This window comes from Cornus florida, unplaced genomic scaffold (assembly GCF_030987335.1).
Source record: "Cornus florida cultivar Cherokee Brave unplaced genomic scaffold, ASM3098733v1 CherokeeBrave_3.0.0_Hap2_Chr11, whole genome shotgun sequence".
NCBI lineage: Eukaryota > Viridiplantae > Streptophyta > Magnoliopsida > Cornales > Cornaceae > Cornus > Cornus florida.
Window position 1 is genome coordinate 38690688 of NW_026775581.1, and position 21801 is coordinate 38712488.

At 35.7% G+C, this 21801-nt stretch overlaps 2 protein-coding genes across 2 annotated transcripts; both read left to right on the forward strand.

Annotated features, from left to right (window-relative positions):
• The first annotated feature begins 14864 nt into the window (after positions 1–14864).
• LOC132286012 (MDIS1-interacting receptor like kinase 2-like) lies at positions 14865–17826 on the forward strand. The gene is made up of 2 exons (XM_059788266.1): positions 14865–17122; positions 17263–17826. Exons 1-2 carry the CDS (start codon positions 14881–14883, stop codon positions 17631–17633), a joined length of 2613 nt encoding a protein of 870 aa, XP_059644249.1. The 5' UTR covers positions 14865–14880; the 3' UTR covers positions 17634–17826.
• Positions 17827–17854: 28 nt separating this feature from the next.
• Positions 17855–20965, forward strand: LOC132280981 (MDIS1-interacting receptor like kinase 2-like). Its single transcript, XM_059782725.1, has 2 exons — positions 17855–17884; positions 20234–20965. The coding sequence occupies exons 1-2, from the start codon at positions 17855–17857 to the stop codon at positions 20963–20965; spliced, it is 762 nt and encodes a 253-aa protein (XP_059638708.1).
• The last annotated feature ends 836 nt before the right edge of the window (positions 20966–21801 follow it).

Sequence of the window (21801 nt, forward strand, 5' to 3'; positions counted from 1 at the left end):
GTAATATTACAAAACAATATTTGGGATTAACATTTACAAACTCTAAATGAGTGGATTACATCGCCATTTGGGCGATTTCAAAAGAATGACATGTTTGGCATAAAGTTTACAAAAATGTCATTCAGTACAAAAGTTATAAAAAACTTCAAATGAAAGGATTCTTTAACTTTAACAACCCTTGAGCAGGAACGTCATCGACTACTTGTTACGACCTGAAAAATGTTAAAGGAAGGGGTGAGCACAGAGGTTCAGTAGAAGTTGCCTAAGGCGTCAACTTTGGAGTCCCTTGAGCCACAAAACACACAAGGGATAAAAAAGAGAAACCGGGATCATGAATTGTGGTGCTTATCACATTATAATATTTATCACATTTATAATACAAATACAATTTCATTAAACATATAACACATTTCGATAAAATTGTGCGTAGAATTAAATGCAATGCACCATGTCCCCCGTACTTGGTCTTTACCGACCCTAACTCAAACTGAAAACACTAACAGACTTTACCAAGGCAAGATTGATTAGCTATCCCTGGCGTCTAAACCGATGACCATTTGGGGCCTGGTAATCAACTTTACGCATCCTAAACTGGCACGTGCTCCCTCTAGGTCAAGTTAGCACGGGGCTTACAAAATCCAGTTTATTTTTATAAAAACCTCATTTCAATCCCTTCTTATTTCCCTTTCCCCACCATGTCATGCAAATACACTACTTTTCTTCTTAGCCTCAATTTCATTAATATGGATACAATGGTATACGCATGACATTCTTAACTTAGTGAACATAGACATGGCATTGACAAGTATTGAATACTAGTATAACACCCGCCACAATATAGCAACAAGCATAACATTCTTTCATATAATAAGTGTAAGTACGACATTTCCATAGCACTTAGCTACAAGCATGCCTCTCAAGTAAGCGAGGAAAACACAATCATGCTAACACTCAAACTTAGCATAGAATGGACTTTTTTTCCCACATAAGTATGCTTGAACACTTAAACACTTCTTTAGCATTCATTTAACAATAATTTCATAGTAAGGCATCCAACTAGAGAAAAATGAAAGAACAAGATCATGGTTCTCAATAAAAGGCAAAGTTTAAGGACTTAAGAAACCCCTACCTCAAAATTGATAGCCAAACAAGCTTTTAGCAACCCTAGTTTTTGAAATCTCCTTTAGCCCTCGCAATATGGGTGTCAAAATAAAGTCCTCTCCAAGCTCTTCCACTTTCCCTCCTATAGTTTCTTCAATTTCTCACTCTAAACCTCCCAAATCAAAGCTTGAAATAATGGAGGACATAGAGATGTATAAGTGTAGAGATATAGAGAGAGAAAAGGAGAAAGTTTAAATAGAGATAGGTGTTGACCGAATGGGAAAAGGGTGTGTAGGTTGGCTTGTCTTGCAAATTGGAGACTTGGCCTATATTGTGCCAAGTGTCACAATCCCATGGATCACTAGTTTAGGCCCAAGTTACTATCTTGCCCTCCCTCATTCAATGCAATCTCCTTTACATCCCATAAATGTCTTCCAACATAAATGGATACACATATATGTATATGCACATGAAATGTCTATAATGCCTTCCAAGGAAAGTAGCAAAACTAGGAGAAGTTCTCGAGCCTGAAAATCGTCCTGACTTTAGAAAAATTCTAAGATTAATCCCATCACCTCTAATTAACTTAAAATAATTAAAAATTGTTACTAAAACTCTCAGCTCAAGAAAATGACTTAAACAACCCTCGGAGCCCTCGTGGCACGTAAAACGAGGCAAGGGATATAAATAAAAGAAAATCCAAAAAAAATCCAAGACATTACAGTCTACCCTCTTTAAAAGGATTTCTTCCCCGAAATCAAGTCATACCTGAGGATGGAAATAAGTCAGGATACTTAGAACAAACCTCCTATTCCAGTTCCCAAGTAGCTTTTTCCACGCCATGGTGACGCCACAAAACTTTGACTAATGAAATAGCCTTATCCCTTAACACCTTATCTCATCTGTTGAGAATCTAAATTGTCCTCTCCTCATATGTCACATCCTTATCGACCTCGACATCTACCCAACTCAACATATGTGGGATCCGGTTAGTACTTCCGAAGCATAGATACGTGAAAGACATTATAGACTCAGTCCATATGTGGCGGTAATGCCAACCGATAAACAACCTTCCCAATGCATTCTAAAATCTCAAACGGGCCAATAAACCATGGCGATAGATTGCCACTTTTCCTGAACCTCAATAAGCCCTTCCGTAGCAAGAATTTTAAAAAGACATGGTCTCTTACCTCAAATGACAATGGTCGTCTCTATTTATCCGCATAGCTTTTCTATCAGCTTTGGGCCATAAGAAATCTCTGTCTAATAAGGTTGACTTTCTCCGTAGTCTAGTGCACAATGTCGGGACCTAACATGGCTATCTCGCTTACCTTAGTCCAACAAACCGATAATCTACAAGGTTTATCATACAACGCTTCAAATGGCACCATCTCTATACTCGCTGATAGTTGTTGTTGTAGGCAAACTCAACTAATGGTAAATGGTCCTCCCAACTGCCTCTAAAATCTAAGATACATGCTCAAAGCATATCCTCCAAAATCTGAATGGTACGCTCCGACTGGCTATCCGTCTGCGGATGAAATGCCGTACTAAAATGTAACTGTGTAGCAAGTGCCGCCTGAAATCCCTTCCAAGACTTGGAGGTGAACCGAGGACCTCTGTCTGAAATAATAGTCACTGGGCACCATGCAATCTCATAATCTCTCCCACATACAACCGGCTAAGTGCCTCAACATCATCTAACACACAAATATGACCTAAACGGTGTCATTGCCTCTCACTGATCTTGGAAACCCTGTCATGAAGTCCATGGTGCATGCTCCCACTTCTACTCTGCCACCTCCAAGAGCTAAAGTAAACCCGTTGGCCTTTGGTGCTCAACCTTCACTTGCTGATAAATAAAGCATTTAGCAATGAACTGTGCTGCATCTCTCTTCATTCCTTTCCACCAGTTCTATTGCTTCAAATTATGATACATCTTGGTTCTATCGGTGTGCACTGTAAAACAAAAAGTGTGAAATTCCCGTAAAACGTCCTTACGAAAAGACATAGGAACAACTGTCAAATCCTTAAACTATAAGGCCTCATCCGGACGCAATGTCTAACCTTCGACTATCTCGCCGCCCAAAATCTGTGAACGAATCACCTCAATCTCTTCATCTTGATCTTGTGCCCTACTAACAAGTGTCATTTAGGCTACGAGAATAAAAAATGTATCGGGCTCGCCGCTATCACAAAAGTGCAAACCCATTGCGGTAATATCCTCCATCATCTTCCATTCCCGTATAACAAGACATGCTATTTCTCCACGAGACTTCCTACTCAAGTCATCTGTTACAACATATTCCTTTCTAGGGTGATACTTCTCCATAAACTCAACCCATCGTCATTGTCTCAAATTCAAGTCATTTTACAACAAAAAATACTTGAGACTCTTGTGATCCGAGAAGACTTTAAACCTCTCACCATTCAAATAATGCCTCCAACTCTTCAGGGAAAAGATAATTACCATCAAATCTAAGTCATGCGTAGGGTAGTTGTGCTCATGAGTCTTCAACTGTCTAGACTTGTAAGCCTTCCATCTTGCATTAAGACATAACCCAAACCATCACGGGAAATGTCACAATAAATGACATATCCCAAGACACGCTCGGGTATGATCAAAATTGGTGCCGTAGTCAACCTCGTCTTCAATTCTTGAAAAATGGTTTCACACATTACATTCCACACAAACTTTATACCCTTTCGGGCAAGCCTCGTCATAGGAGCGGCTAAACAAGAGAAATCCTACACAAACCTCCGATAATATCATGCTAAGCCTAGAAAGCTCGAAATCTCGAACACATTCCTTGGGCTCTCCTAATTCAAAACGGCCTCAATCTTGGAAGGATCAACTGAAACCCCCCCTCCAGATACAACACGCCTTAGAAACTTCACACCAAAACTCCTATTTCTCAAACTTAGCATACAAACGATGCTCCCTCAAAATCTGCAATACCATCCTCAGATTCAGCTCATGCTCCTCCTTTAGCGATGAGTACACCAGTATATCGTCCATAAACATAATAAAAAACCTATCAAGATAGGCATGGAAGACACGATTAATTAGGTCCACGAACGCTGCCGACGCATTTGTCAAACCGAATGGCACGACTAGGAACTTATAGTGGTCGTACCTAGTGCGAAACGTAGTCTTTGAAATGTCCTCCTCCCTTACCCTTAACTGGTAATAGCCTGACCTTAAATTAATCTTCAAAAAACAATAAGCACCTTTTAATTGATCGAATAAGTCATCAATCCTGGGCAATGGATATTTGTTCTTGATAGTAGTATGATTCAACTTTCGGTAATTGATGCATAACCTTAAAGAACCGTCATTCTTCTTTGAAAACAAGACCGATGCTCCCCATGGTGAAGCACTAGGTCGTACCCTTTCATCTTTAAGTTATCCAACTATTTCTTCAATTCCTTTAACTCTGCTGGTGCCACATGTCGACTAGTTCTCTATTGGGGCTGATTCTAAGGCCTTTTGAGAGTCCAGGTCATTAGTGACTTCTTTAGTTCATTTACGAGCTTAAATGTGATACAAACCTACCTCGAAATCATGTATAAACATAAAATGAAAATAGATTACATCATACACATGCATTAATGAAAAGAAATGACATAAAATCCCTTTAGCTACCCCATCATTTACAAGCATTTCATTAATGAGTAATATTACAAAATAATACTTGGGATTAACATTTACATACTCCAAATGAGTGGATTGCATTGCCATTTAGGCAATTACAAAAGAATGACATGTTTGGCCTAAAGTTTACAAAAATGTCATTTAGGACAAAGTTATAAAAAACTTCAAAAGAAGGGATTCTTCAACTTTAACTATCCTTGAGGAGGAACGTCATCGACTACCTCTTTGCCACGACCTGAAAAATGTTAAAGGAATGGGTGCGCACGGAGGCTCAATAGAAATTGCCTAAAGCTTTAACTTTGGACTTGTAACAATCCAAACCTAAGGGTCCGAATCACTAAACGGGTCCTTACCCGAACCCGAGGTCACCTAAAGACACTACCGTCCTTTCCAATGTCAAGACACCTTCAACACACCAATAAAAATTATCACATGCTCCATAGCTCCATTACACAACTTAGGGATGACCTTAGGAAAGATGAGACAAGAACAAAGAAAGACTAGTAGTCCAATCGTCCAAAATAGGTGCTTCGGCAATCCTTAGTAGTCTAACCGGTCGACTGGTTATGACCCCAAAACTTGCTTGGCTACTGGAATTTGATCAATTAGATACTGGTTTACCGAATTTCCATTCTGGTCAATCGAAGTGACATAGTTGTGACAAACCTACTACTGACCTGCTGTGGAAACAAAGGAAACACATAAGCCTTATTTAGGGCCTTAAATCTAAATGAAACATGTCCCAACTCAAGTAAAAACAACACATACAACTTCCCAAAACATGAACATCAATGAAAATGTTTAAAATGACTCATCCCCCTTCCATCGACCCAATATAGCAACATAATTCTCGTTTAATCAATGGTCATTACAATAGGATCAAATTACATCAAAATACTATCAAGAGATTATAGTTACAATACAAAGCCATGCTTTACAATTCTAATACATTTTCAAAATATTGCTTTACAAAGGAAATGGAATCTAACTACAAAAGACGACAAAATAAGCTTATAGTCCCTTCTAAGCCTGTGATGGATCATCATCTGCCACCTCCTCTCTATGTCCTGTAAAATGTTAAAGTAATTGGGTAAGCATAATGACTCAGTGGGAGGTGTCTAAGACACACCTCTTAATAACCCCGCGAATCCAAACAAAGCATAGTACAAAAGAGAACAGGATCATGCCATAGGGAAAACATAACAACTACTACCACAACAATAACAACAATAATACAACACAGGCCATCCATCCACGAGTTTTCAATGTATGTAAATGAAATGCAATGGAATGCCAATGTCGCTTCCCATTTCCGAAACAATTCCATTTCACCTTTTCAAATTGTTAGTATAATCCAACCCATGGCAACTCCATAGCATCACGAGAGAAGGGTTGGCTAACTATCCCCGACCACATGGCAACTCCGAGGCGTCATTAAAGGGCCTAGGTAGCTCAACCACACTAGGGTCTCTCCCTAGTCCCCCGACCACACTAACGCCACGGACCACTAGACAACTCCTAGATGCTCGGGTTTTCGCAAAACATTTTTCAAAAACAATTTCCCTAAAAATCAATTTTATTGCTTTTAAAACAAACTTTCCATTTCTTTCCCAATGGAATGCATGAATGCCTCATACTTCACATATGCCATGATCTCATACAACTCAATTTTAACCATATTACATACATAATAAAGAATTTCTTACAGCACGTAACATGCTTATAAACAACATAATTTTAGCAACTATTCATTTAAGGTAACGACATAATCATCTAAGCATGCTTTTCATTTCCAATCAATAACTATATGCACATGTCACGTACAACATAGGATCTCACATAGATATACATATCATATACATAACATCATGATAATTTCTCAAGAACTAACCACAATTTAACATGTTATACATCAAATATAGGAAGATGAGTCCCAAGAACTAAAGAGAATATGGTTTAGAACACCCCTATCTCAATGAAGAAGAAAACCCCCAAATTCAACCAAAAATTTGAAAATAGCAAAGTGCTCCAAACTGAAATCAGCTCCAATCAAAATGTAGGCCTCGTCAAGCTTGTCAACTTTGATAGCCAAACAAGCCCTTAGCAGCCCTAGATTTTGAAATCTACTGTAGCCCTTACAATATGGGTGTCAAAAGATAGTCCTCTCCAAGCTCTTCCACTTTCCCTCCTATAGTTTCTTCAATTTCTCACTCTAAACCTCCCAAATCAAAGCTTGAAATAATAGAGGACATGGAGATGTTTAAGTGTAAAGATATATAGAGAGAAAACGAGAAAGCTTAGAGAGAGATAGGTGCTGATCGAATGGAAAAAGGGTGTGTGGGTTGGCTTGTCTTACAAATTGGAGACTTGGCCTACATTGTGCCAAATGTCACAATCCCATGGATCACTAGTTTAGGCCGAAGTTACTATCTTGCCCTCCCTCATTCAATGCAATCCCCTTTACATCCCATAAATATCTTCCAACATAAATGGATACACATATATGTATATGCACATGAAATGTCTACAATGCCCTCCAAGGAAAGTAGTAAAACTGGGAGAAGTTTCCGAAACCAAAAATCGTCCCAACTTTCAAAAAATTCTAAGATTAATCCCATCAACTCTAATTGACTAAAAATAATTAAAAATGCATTACATACACATATATGAGTTTTTTTGTTAGTTAGGCATTCCCTCATTTGATTTTCAATAGTGATCTGTGTTGAACTTTGTTGTCAAACGACTTCATCTTTCTCTAGCCTCGGGTAACCTTGCACCCTAGAGTTCAGAATGCCCATGTCAGATGGAGTCTTACTTATAAGTGAAGTGTGAAACTCTATGCCTTGATTATGGCCATTTTAAAGGCTTCTACAGCTGCAGTTTGATTGCAACCTTTAATCAAAGACTTCTATAAGTTAAACAATTGGTGAGAAATGCCTTCAAGCTTTCCCCATTCTATTACTTCATTGTGAAGAAGTTATACACAATCTTATTCTGCCTTTGGTTACTGAAATATAGCATGATGAATAATGTGCACAATTTCTAAAAGCTCGAGATTAAACTCGATGACTTCTTCCTAAACCAAAATAGGGCTGGTCTGGTCAAACTTATGGGGAACACCTTAAACATAGAAGATATGTTCCATTGGATCCTTAGTACCATTAAAGATCGTAAAAATCAGCATCACAAACTTCTGTGGCTTCTTCAACCAAAGGATATTATTAGTGAACGGGATTTGACCAGTCGAGACATTACCTGAGCGCCTTCAGATCTCTCATATACTCGGTTACTTCCTTTTAGACTTGGGCTATGAGGTTTGGCGTTGGGGTAGTCTAGAGCATGTAGTTTCCCATAGAACCTTTGGTAGTGTGGTAGCTAGATTCCACTCACTCTTTGTACGGTCCCTGTGACTATGCTCTACTCAGTTTTCACAGTTCTCAGGTGGACCCTATGGGTTGTGTTGTACCCTGTCCTGTGATTGTTTATGGTGGCTAGAATTTGCATTCTCTTCTCTTGGTAAGACTTAAGTTCTCTCGCTCTCGACACGCTTAGCCCTTGCTTAGAGTTTTACGTTCTCTTGGCGAAGGGCGTCGATCTGTTGCTGCAATTCTTGCTGGGCTTTCTGCATGATCTCCTCCTGTTGCCATAAATCTTCTTCTCCAATTACCATTCCTGAACATATGTGTACCATAAACTGAGTAGGAAAATTTAATTGTTTCCCATAAACGGTGCCAAAGTATAAGTGCAAAAATTTGCAGACTATAAATAGTACGTTAACAATATCTTTGCAATTATACACTCAAAAAAAAAAATTATGGAGAATGAATTGTTCCAGAAGAAAATTGTATATCTTTCATTGGGGCCTTTGCCCTTTCTACTAAAGGAGTCCAACATGAATTCCTTCTTTCTATAAAAGCTTTTCCACTTTTCATTAATTCTAATTGGTTTCCATAAATATTGTGTTACATTATTGTTCTACAAAGAGAGGGACTTTATTTGGGTCTGAACAACCCATTTGATTTGGGCTGGATTTGTACTTCAAGGACGATCGGCTTACTCAATTGAAATGAGCCGACTCATCTATTTCATTAATTGGGCAACCACTCGAACACGTGTCTGACTATGATTGGTGCTTTATTTGTATGGGTGTCTTATTCGAATTGGAGGGGACTTTTCCCTCCACAATATGTTTGCTAGATTAGCCTTAAAGTGGTGATCAAGGGGGAGTAAAGTTAGTTATTCAACCAAAGAATGTTGCAGTAAGTATTGCTTCAATTTATGAGGGCAATCAAGCAATTTCAATTGCTTGCACATTGGAAGATGGGATGGATCAAGAGATAATTAAATAGTATGGCAGTGGCTTTAGATTGGGCTGAAGAGCAAGGCCCGCAGCCATGCTAGCCCAGTAACGGTAATTGCTCCCACTGGACTTTTTCATTTTTGGTTAATTTCTTATTTAAATTTTAATAATTCTAAAAATGCGGATATGAACCCCTGAAAATGCCACAAAAGCCCTTTACAAAACTTTTAAAATTAAAACATATTCCTCATTTTTTAACTCACTACCCAACAAAATTTTTAAAAATTAAGAAATGATCAAGTTTTTTCCTCCTCAATTGAGTCTCACAATTTTTTTAAAATCAAAATTCAGAAAAGGTCCCTCATTTGTTATGTATTTATTTTGGTTCAATTTTTTTTTATTATAATATTATTAAAATGAATTATTGGCTCCACCACTGTTAATAGACCAAAAAAACACATGGTCCAAAGGCAACATGGAGTTGTGTAGCTTTTTGGTGCATGTGTACATAAATGGATTAAATGCAGAACACACCCCTTTTTATTATAGATATTCTACTTATAACACTTTCAAAATTCATTTTCTTTTACTTTGGTACTTTGAATATTCCTTTCGTTTTTTTTTCTTCTTTTGTATTTATTTAGAATTGAGCCTGTTAAATATACAACTCTGATACTAATTATAACTGACCGAATACTTCATGATCCAATCCAAAAATTTAAATTATTATGTGAGATTAACACCCAACTCACATATATCCATTCAATTTTTTATCGGACTCCACGTAAAAAAATAACAAAAATAAGTGGACCCTACTAAATTACCAATATTTGTAAAGCAAAGAAGCCGCCAACAACACAAACAAATAAACACGTAGACCAATCAAATGTGTGCTATCACTAACTTTAATTTATGAAAAGAATCCAACACATGAAACAAATACTTGACTGCATTAATTTTAGAAAGAAAAGAAAAGAAATAATAATAAAAAAAGGTGGAACATTTGTTTATGAGTAATGATAGGCAATACGAAGGAGAAAACGCGAAAATTCCTCAAATCTGATTTGGCAAGAAAATAATCACAAACCAGAAATTACTTGTTCCCGTGTTCCATAAATTTAAATTTACAAAGTAAAAATTCATAGAACTATACAAATACAGTATTATCTATACGGTGTATAAATCAAATATTTATTGTTTTAAAATTTATATAAAGGAATTTTTAATCTATAATTTATTCATCTTATTAAAGTCAAATATTTATTATTTTAAAATTTATAATAAGGAATTGTTAATCTATAATTTATTCATCCTATTAAAGTTCTACAAAATGTATTTGTCTTTTAGAGAAAAAGTAGGGATGGAGAGTAATTTTACAAAAGGTGAAATTTGAGAAGTGTTGTATATATCAAATTTTGGAAAGTTTTTAGTTAACGGTTTGTGAGAGGAAAGAGAAAGTACCATGTTTTTTTTCTTTTTTTTTTCCCCTTTCTTTTCATATATATCATGTGAGAGGCGACTTCTTTTTTAATTCTAATGTGGCTTAGCCAAATCAAATTCGAAGAGTTTTCACATTTTCTCTTTCGCACAGTCTATCATTACTCTTTGTTTATTTGTTAAATAACAACGTTGCTTACCGTGGTCTACAGAGTTTAGTCGGTTTAAATTCGGTCCGACCAAAGACCACACTCCACAGGGCATTCACAGTAGTATTTCTACAAATTCTTCACCCTACCTATACTAGTACCAACAAAGAAAGAATGGTCAAAAACTTTGAATGATTACTTAGTAATAATGATGACAACACCCACGAAATTTAGCATGAAACTTGACAGAAGTGTCTGGGCTTGACTCCCTTTGACTGTGTCCGTGTGGACCTTATATATATACATATACATTCACCAAATGCATCCATCCATTGATCCATTTGTGAAAAATAAGCATGGTTTCTTACTATAATATTATTAACGGTTTCAAATTTTGGCCCAAAGGCAACATGAAGTTGTGTAGCTTTTTTGTGCTCGCATTTGTACATAAATCTTGAAAAAAAAAATGTGTACATAAATTGATTAAATGCATAACGACCCTCTTTTTATTATAGATATTCTACATATAACACTTTTAAAATTCATATTTTACTTTGCTACTTTCAAAATTTCTTCCTTTTTTTTTTTTATTTATTTTTCTTTATTGGGTATCTATTAAGAATTGAGCCTCTTAAATATATAATTTTGATACCAATTATAACCAATCGAGTATTTCATGATCCAACTCAAAATTTTAAAACATTAAGTTGGGCTTAATATTCATATCCATTCAATTTTTTATCTAGATTTCATATCAACCATGAGATGACGCTATGTGTTATCACTAGCTTTAATTTAATAAAAAGAATCCAACACGTGAAACAAACACTTGACTGTAGAAAAAGGTCGAACATTTGTTGATTTCTTACACCAATCAAAATAACTACTCGGCTTTTGTTCGTCTTCAAAGTTTACAGGGCATTCACATGAATGGATCCTACCAATATTAAGTACGGCAAAGAGAGAATAGTCTATTTCCCACCAAGTTTAGCATGAAGCTTCGCAAAAGTGTCTCGGCTTGACTTCCTTTGTTCCATTCACAAGTCTCCTCAGCTTTGATCCTACCTTTTGCAATATATATTAAACTTTCAAATATGACACTTTAGATGACATTGGGTGAGCTGATCTACATATACACTTTCAAAATATTGAATTATTCCATAATTAAATAAAAGCAATCGTGAATATATTATATCTATTAAACTCTAGATGATATTGAGTGAGCTAATCGTGCACGCACACTTAATGAAAATACATTATTAATTTAATAAAATTAGTCATAGAAATTGTTTTCAACAATCTGATATGATCTATTTTTATTAAGTGGAAACACTAATGTTAATATGTCCCAACTCTAATATTAGTCGACTCATAACCCTTATTTTCTTATCCGCCCATGCAAAATCTCCTGTTGTCGATTTCTTTCTTAATTCGCCATCTTAAAAAATGATATGCACCCAGTCATCTTGGAATCTTTTAAATTAAATATTAAAAAAAAAAAAACATGTACAAGCATATAGAGTTTATTGGAATTTCTTTTTTAAACGCCTGGAGTCTTTTAGCACTAGTCATGATGAAGTGATGAGTAGTCACTTTATATATAAATAATGACAAAGATTGAGTATGTATAACTTCACCATTAAATTGATATATCCTATAAATGACACACTCATAATTTTTTATTTTCCCTTTTGTGGTGGTTGTCCAAAACCACTCTGAAAAGATCTTTAATAAATTTCTGTAAAACTAACTAATAGAGAGTGGTGTGGTGATATTACTTTTGGCGTGCATTAATGTTTTGTTTGATTCAATGCCCTTTTTTGTTTTTGTTTTTTGTTTTTCTTTTTTTGTACAATCATAACCATAGTTGCATTTAGATCCCAATATCAATATTGGTTCACATAATATTGTTTTTTTTTTTTTTTTGGTCGTTTGAAGTTTATGCAAATTATATGCATGTAAGGCAAGTACAGTGGGCTTTAGCTTGGGCTGAAGAGCAAGGCCCAATAGGCATGGGCGGAGCCATGCTAGGCCCAATGAGGGCAACTGCTCCCGATGGACTTATTCATTTTTGGTAAGTTTCTTATTTAAATTTTAATAATTCTAAAAATGCGGATATGAACCCCTAAAAATGCCACAAAAGCCCTTTACAAAACTGTTAAAAAAAAAAAAAAAAAAAAAAAAAAAAAAAAAAAAAAAAAAATCCCTCACTTTTTAACTCACTACCCAACAAAATTTTTAAAAATTAAAAAGTGATCAAGTTTTTTCCTCCTCAACTGAGTCTCACAAATTTTTTTAAATCAAAATTCAGAAAAGGTCCCTCATTTGTTATGTATTTATTTTGGTTCAAATTTTTTTACTATAATATTATTAACGGTTGACCCCTCTAAAGTGAATTATTGGCTCCACAAATGTCAATAGGCCAAAAAACACATGGCCGATGGAGTTATGTAGCTTTTTGGTGCTCCCATGTGTACATAAATGGATTAACACTTTCAAAATTATAGATATTTTACTTATAACACTTTCAAAATTCATTTTATTTTACCTTGGTACTTTCAATATTTCTTTTTTTTTTTTTTTTTTTCTTTGGTATCTACTTAGGATTAAGCTTTTTAAATATACAACTCTGATACCAATTTTAACTGACCTGTACTTCATGATCAGACCAAAAAATTTAAATTATTAAGTAAGACTAACACCTAACTAATTTTTTATCGGGATTTCATTGTGAAAAATGAGTCAACACAAACATACAAATACATAGACCAATTAAATGTGCGCTATCCCTAGCTTTAATTTAATATAAATAATCCAACAAGTGAAACAAACACTTGAATGCATTAATTCTAGAAAGAAAAGAAAATAATAATAATAATAATAAAGGTGGAAATTTTGTTTTTTTTTTTTTTTTTTTTGTTAAATAATGACTTTGCTCACAGTGGTCTTCAAAGTTTAGTCAGTTTGAATTGGGTGACCAAAGACCACACTCTACAGGGCATTCACATTAACGTTTTCTACAAATTCTTCACCCTACCAACAAAGAACGAATAGTCAAAAACTTTAAAGGATGACTTAAATTGGTGATGACACCACCCAAGGAGTTTAGCATGAAACTTGGCAGAAGTTTCTGGGCTAGACTCTCTTTGACTGTGTTCGAAATAGACAAAAAAAATTTAAGTTATTAGATAAGACTAATATATAACTCATTTTTTATCAGAATTTCACTATAAACAATGAATGGACACCACTAATATTACTACAACAAAGAAACCAATAATACAAACATACAAACACGTGGACCAATCAAATGTGCACTATCACTAGCTTTAATTTAATAAAAAGAATCCAACAAGTGAAACAAACACTTGACTACACTAATTCTAGAAAGAAAAGAAAAATAATAATAATAAAAAAGATGGAATATTTATTTATTTGTTAAATAACGACTTTGCTCTCACGGTGGCCTTTAAAGTTTAGTCAGTTTGAATTGGGCATTCACATTAATATTTTCTACACATGAATAGTCAAAAACTTTGAATGATGATTTAAATTGGTGATGACAACACCCATGAAGTTTAGCATGAAACTTGGCAGAAGTTGCTAGGCTTGACTCTCTTTGACTGTGTCCGTGGACCTTAATTACAAGTCTCCTCAACTTTGATCGTAGCCTTTAGTAAAATTAATATATATATTCTATATACAAGTCTTTATTTTGTTTTAAATTTTCTTACTATAATCTTGAAAAAAAAAAAATTGCGTACATAAATGGATTAAAAATGCATAACATGCCCCTTTTCATTATAGAATATAGATATTCTACATGTAACACTTCCAAATTTTCTATTTTACTTTGCTACTTTCAAAATTCCTTGCTTCTTTTTTTTTTTTCCTCTTTGGTATTTACTTAGAATTGAGTCTGTTAAATATATAACTCTAATACCAATTATAACCCATCGGTACTTCATAATCCGAATTAAAATTTTAAGTTATTAGGTGTAATTTCAGCACCAAAAACCACACTACCATGGCATTCACATTAGTATTTTCTACAAGTTCTTCACCCTACCAGCAAACTTATTAACATGAGTGGACCCCAACCATTACCCACGAAGTTTAGCATGAAGCTTCGCAGAAGTGTCTGGGCTTGACTGACATTGCCTTTTGTAATATATATATTTATTATATATACAACCACCAAATGCATCCATCCATTGAACCATTTGTGAAAAATAAGCATGGTTTCCTTTAAATATTGTGCAGTTGTAGCCATCGTTTGGATAGCAACTAATATTATCTTAAATGTAGCACCTATTTTATCAAAATCTTCATCATCAACAGAGGAGGTAGAGGCTCTTCTCCGCACTGGTTGGTGGGGGACCACTAGTATTCCAGTTTACAATTCCACAAGTCACTGTGAGTGGGATGGAATATCTTGCAATAAGTTTGGAAATGTCATTGGGATAGACCTTTCTCCGTATTACCTGGTGGGAGAGCTGGAGAAATTGAACATGTCTTCCTTTCCAAACTTACTAAGTCTCGATCTCAGCTACTGTGGCCTCAATGGAAACATCCCGCATGAAATCGGAAGGTTGTCGAAACTCAATTACCTTCGACTTTCTTACAATGAGCTTACAGGTATGCTGCCTCTTTCCATGACTAATCTCACCCAACTACTTGTGCTTGACATTTCTCACAATTCTATCAGCGGCTCTATCCCCACAGAAATTGGAAACAGGATGTGGAAGCTTACCTCTCTTCGACTTTCTGAGAATAATCTTACAGGTAGACTGCCTCCTTCCATTGGTAAGATCACCCAGCTATCCATCCTTAACATTTCTTCCAATCATATCACCGGTGAGATCCCTACATCTCTTGGTCTTTTGGCCAACTTGACTCTTCTTGACATTTCTCACAATTATATCAGCGGATCCATCCCTTCATCTCTTGGTCTTTTGGCCAACTTGATTTTTCTCGACATTTCTCACAATTCTATCAACGGCTCTATCCCCACAGAAATTGGAAGGATGTGGAAGCTTACCTCTCTCCGACTTTCTTACAATTATCTTACAGGTAGGCTGCCTCCTTGCATTTGTAAGATCACCCAGCTATTCCACCTTGACATTTCTTCCAATCATATCAACGGCTCCATCCCCTCAGAAATTGGAAGTTTGTTAGAACTAAATTACCTTGACATTTCTTCCAATCATATCAACGGTTCCTTTCCCTCGGAAATTGGAAGTTTGTTAGAACTCAATCACCTTGACATTTCTTCCAATCATATCAACGGCTCCATCCCCTTGGAAATTGGAAGTTTGTTAAAACTCAATCACCTTGACATTTCTTCCAATCATATCAGCGGCTCCATCCCCTCGGAAATTGGAAGTTTGTTAAAACTCAATCACCTTGACATTTCTTCCAATCATATCAGCCGATCCATTCCCTCAGAAATTGGAAGGTTGTTAAAACTCATATATCTGAACCTTAGTCATAACTTCATCAGCGGCCCAGTGATAACAATTCCACTAGATTATTTTGAATACTTGGATGTCTCTCACAATCATCTCTCCGGCACTATTCCCATTTCGTTTAACTCTACCTATAATTGGCAGTCCATTGATTTGTCATACAATGATTTGGAGGGAGAAATCCCACAAGGTTTCCAAGTTCGAAGCAACTCATTCCAGGAATTAAGGGGAAATAAAGGTTTATGTGGTTCAGTTAAAGGTTTCCCTCCTTGTAGAAAGAGAGACAGATTCGTGCACTTGGGCACCATTTTGCTTGTCATCATCATCATTTCCCTTGCCTTCTTTATCCTTGGACCTGTTTTCTTCTACTGTAAAAAGGTTGGAAAAAATACGAAATTTGAAGAAAGAGCAATCAAGAAGGGAAATCTGTTCTCAGTGTGGAATTATGATGGACGCATTGTCTATGAAGATATAATTAAAGCAACTGACAACTTCGACATCAGACACTGCATAGGAACCGGTGGTTATGGCAGTGTTTACAAGGCACAATTGCCGAGTGGTGAAGTTGTTGCATTGAAGAAACTTCATAGGCTGGAAGCCGAGGAACCAGCTTTTGATAGGAGTTTTAAGAATGAGGTACAGATGTTAACAGAAATAAGGCATCGGAACATAGTCAAGCTTTACGGATTCTGTTTGCACAACCGTTGCATGTTCCTAATTTACGAGTACATGGAAAGAGGCAGCTTATTCTGTGCCCTAAGATATGATGATGAAGCAATGGAATTGAATTGGATCAGGAGGGTGAACACTATTAAAGGCATTGCACATGCTTTGTCTTATATGCATCATGATTGCAATCCACCAATTGTTCACCGCGACATATCAAGCAGCAACATCCTGTTGGACTCGGAATCGGAGGCATTTGTCTCTGATTTTGGCACTGCTAGACGGCTATATCCCAATTCATCAAATCAAACTGTACTTGCAGGTACTTTTGGATATATCGCCCCAGGTAAACTATTTTTCATATGCAATTCTTGAACTATTCTCTATATGAAATTTCAACATTTTTTGTAACATTTTCTTTCCAAAAACTATAGGTCCATGAACAATATTCTAAGGGTTGATTAATTTTCTTTATTGTTCGCATAGAACTTGCCTACACCATGGAAGTGAATGAAAAGTGCGATGTTTATAGCTTTGGGGTTGTGGCACTAGAAACACTCATGGGAAGGCATCCGGGAGAACTTCTCCTATCACTTGCATCAGCATCTATTCAAAATATAATGCTAAATGATGTGTTAGATGCGCGCCTCCCAGCTCCTGAGCGTGGAATGATTTCACGGGATGTTGTTCTAGCTGCTACCTTGACATTTTCTTGTTTGCATTCTGAACCGAAGTGTCGTCCAACAATGCTACGCATCTCTCAGGAGTTTCTTGCTTGTAAATATTCACTCACTAAACCTCTACAGAAAATTTCATTGGGGCAGTTGATGAATCAAGATATATGTTTGATCAAATAATCATATAATCTTTGTATTAGAGACTACAAAATAGAGAATGATAGGGTTTGTTTCTTGCTTGCTGGATTTCGAATTCTCCGCTAGTTATTTGACTTCATGCATTTCTATTACATTGTCTATTAAATCAAGATCTTCATCTCTTCAATCGATCCATTAAGTTTGATGCATCTCAATAAAAGTACCAAATGATACATACAAATTAACTGTTTTCTTCACGAAAAATGGATGATAATCTTAATATGGCAGTAATGGTAGTATTTATATATATTTTTTGTATATATGGAACATGATAGGCAATCGGTTACATAATAATTTAGATGATTTTTAAAGTGGACAACTTTTCCCGGTAACTACTATACGTGAAACTTCTCATTTTGGTAGGGGCCTAGGCCCAAACATTATGCAGTTATGCGTCAAAGGATAGACTTCAATGGATTCATGGAAAATTTACCCTATAGTGTGGACTGGCTTGAGCTTGACTCGTGGAAAATGATGGAGTTTAGAAATTGTGGCCAACTTCACGAGATGGCATGGCAATGGACCAAGAGGTGGTCCCCAACAATAAACCATTTTTTCCACAATCAAAATCAGAAAATTAATTTCTATAGTTTCCAATAAAATTTCTATATTCAAATAGAGTCATGCTATTCCGCGATTATTAAAGGCTGTGAGAGCTTTGACTCAAGAAACAAATAGGCCAAACATTACCGTTCCTTCACTTTGTGGTGTTTAATTGGTAGAGAACAATAAAATTAGCAAACAAAAAAACAAAAAAAAAGTTTTTCTTGTTGTACTCTTCCTTCACTTTTTTTTTCTTTCAAAAAACAGTTTTCATTTGATGCTAATTAGATAGTAAATTCCTGAAGACGTGTTTAATTGAAAGTGAGTATACTTTTATCTTATTCACGGGGAGCAATTGAACATTACTGTATCTATATATATATAGATACATACACATTTAAAAAACTTATGGTGCAATGCACGCTTTCAAAATCTTACAATAAAATTTTTTTTTTTTTTTTTATCACACAAATTATAAATAATAATATAACAGGAAAATAGAAATTTAATACTTAGAAATTTAAAAAAAAAAAAACAAAAAAAAAACAAAAAAACAAAAATGATTCTAACGTTAAGTGTATTGCTGGGAACTACCTAATGCTTTTCAATTTTCATCCTAAAACACTCGACTAGAACACTAACATAAGAGGACCGAACCAATGGCAAATGCCAACAATGCCCAAAAAAGTTCATCTAAATCAACAAAATTAGAGAGGAAAGCATATCCCACCTTTATTATCTTCTCTGTGACTGCAGAATACCTACCAAATCTAAATCCACAGTCAATTGTAGGGAATTTTATCTTGAAAAAGTTCTCATCATCAACTTCTCTCTGTGCATGAATCAGTAGTGCCGCTTTTCAAAAGAAGCTTGGCTACCCATCTGGGCTTCCTCCATAACTGATCTTCATACTGTGTCGCGGCCACTTTAGGACGCTCGCACTTCCGGCAGACCATGTTCCTCCTGTAATTCACAAAATCACATCTGCACAAGGAAATTGATTCGTCGATTGATATTGTATATTTTAACTTCAAGTTTGAACTTCAAAACACACGAAGACAGAGGGACTCATTTGGGGCATTCCCAATCTCCAAGAATCAGCTCTCTCTTGGGACGTGGCCCTTGGCAACGCAAACACTTGGTTTTGTTTGCAAATTTCATAAACTCACACCAATACACAACTCGTTTTAGAAGAACAAAACAAAATGAAAATAGATTAAACTATTAACAGAACACACACTCCATGTAAAAAAAAATATTATATTCCCGAGCTGGGCAAGGGAAGAAAAAGGTATGCATAAATGTGCATCACTCAATGAATGTCCCATGCAATATGCTAGGAAAAAAAGACTCAAGACATAATATAAGCTTTTGGTATTATTTTACCTAGACAAATATAAGCTTTTGGCATCTAATAGACCACATGTTAGACCAATTATAGATATATAATACAACTCAATATCAATTCTTGTAGAAATCGTCAGATTAGTTTTATAAATATTCATGATTAAACCCCTTCTCTGTCTGGAGAGTGTATGAAAGAAACAAAGTGATGGATCGAACCCGTGAGATAAAGGAACTTATAACTGATATGGATGATATAGATGAACATAGACTGAATGTAGAGACATAAGCAGTTCATAACCAAAATCAAAACAAATTGTACAGCCTTTATTTTTTTTTTCGGGTACCACAAATTGTACTGTACAGCTTCCAGAAATTTACAGCTGAGATGGGTAATATAGATGAACAGTTAATCGATAGAGATATAAAGATAAATAAACTGAGGAAGAAATATAGAGAGAGAATTACAAGGGCTATATATGTGTGTGTATATATAGAGCACAAATATAGAGAGAGAGCAATGAGAGAGAATCCGTTTTTTTTAGGGGCAATAAAGGTTTATGTGGTACTTCAGTCAAAGGTTTCCCTCCTTGTAGAAAGAGAGACAGATTCGTGCACTTGGGCACCATTTTGCTTGTCATCATCATTTCCCTTGCCTTCTTAATCCTTGGAACTGCTTTCTTTGCTGTAAAAAGGTTAGAAAAAATACGAAATTTGAAGAAAGAGCAATCAAGAAGGGAAATCTGTTCTCAGTGTGGAATTATGATAGATGCATTGTGCATGAAGACATAATTAAAGCAACTGATAACTTTGACATTAGACACTGCAAAGGGACCGGTGGTTATGACAGTGTTTACAAGGCACAACTGCCGAGTGGTGAAGTTGTTGCATTAAAGAAACTTCATAAGCTGGAAGCCGAGGAACCAGCTTTCGATAGGAGTTTTAAGAATGAGGTGCAAATGTTAACAGAAATAAGGCATCGGAACATAGTCAAGCTTTACGGATTCTATTTGCACAACCGTTGCATGTTCCTAATTTACGAGTACATGGAAAGAGGCAGCTTATTTTGTGCCCTAAGATATAATGATGAAGTAGTGGAATTGAATTGGAGCAGGAGGGTGAACGTTATTAAAGGCATTGCACATGCTTTGTCTTACATGCATCATGATTGCAATCCACCAATTGTTCACTGCGACATATCAAGCAGCAACATCTTGTTGGACTCGGAATTGGAGGCATTTGTCTCTGATTTTGGCACTGATAGACGGCTATATCCGAATTCATCAAACCAAACTGTACTTGCAAGCACATTTGGATATATCGTCCCAGGTGAACTATTCTTTATATGCAATTCTTGGACTATTTTTTTTTTTCGTTATCTTTCCAAAAACTACAAGTCCATGAACAATATTCTAGCAGTTGATTAATTATCTTTATTGTTTGCATAGAACTTGCCTACACCATGAAAGTGAATGAAATGTGCAATGTTTATAGCTTTGGGGTTGTGGCGCTAGAAACACTCATGGGAAGGAGTCCGGGAGAACTTCTCCAATCACTTGCATCAGCATCTACTCAAAATATAATGTTAAATGACATGTTAGATGTGTGCCTCCCAGCTCTAGAGCGTGGAATGATTGCACAGGATGTTGTTCTGGCTGCTACCTTGACATTTTCTTGTTTGCGTTTTGAACCAAAGTGTCGTCCAACAATGCTACGCGTCTCTCAAGAGTTTCTTGCTTGCAAATATTCACTAACTAAAACTCTACAGAAAATTTCACTTGGGCAGTTGAGGAATCAAGATATATGTTTGATCAAATAATCCCATAATCTTTGTAATAGAGAATGATAAGGTTTGTTTCTTGCTTGTAGGATTTTTAATCCTCCGCTAGTTATATGACTTCATGCATTTCTATTACATTGTGTATTAAATCAAGATCTTCATCTCTTCAACTGATCCATTAAATTTGGATGCATCTCAATAAAAGCACCAAATGATACATACAAATTAAATGTTTTCTTCACGAAAAATGGATGATAATCTTTTTTTTTTTTTTTTTTTTGGAAGTTAAAGCAATTATACACACACACTGTTGACACCCATTTTGGTAATTGGGCTTGAACTACAATTGGGCTTAAAGTAAAGTGATGTGGTAAAGGTTTGGGCCGCAAGAAGAGGTTGGGCTAAGGATGTATTTTAATTAGGTTGAAGAATATCATTATCCAACATGGAACAAAGACTTTTGCTACAGGTGGAATATTGATT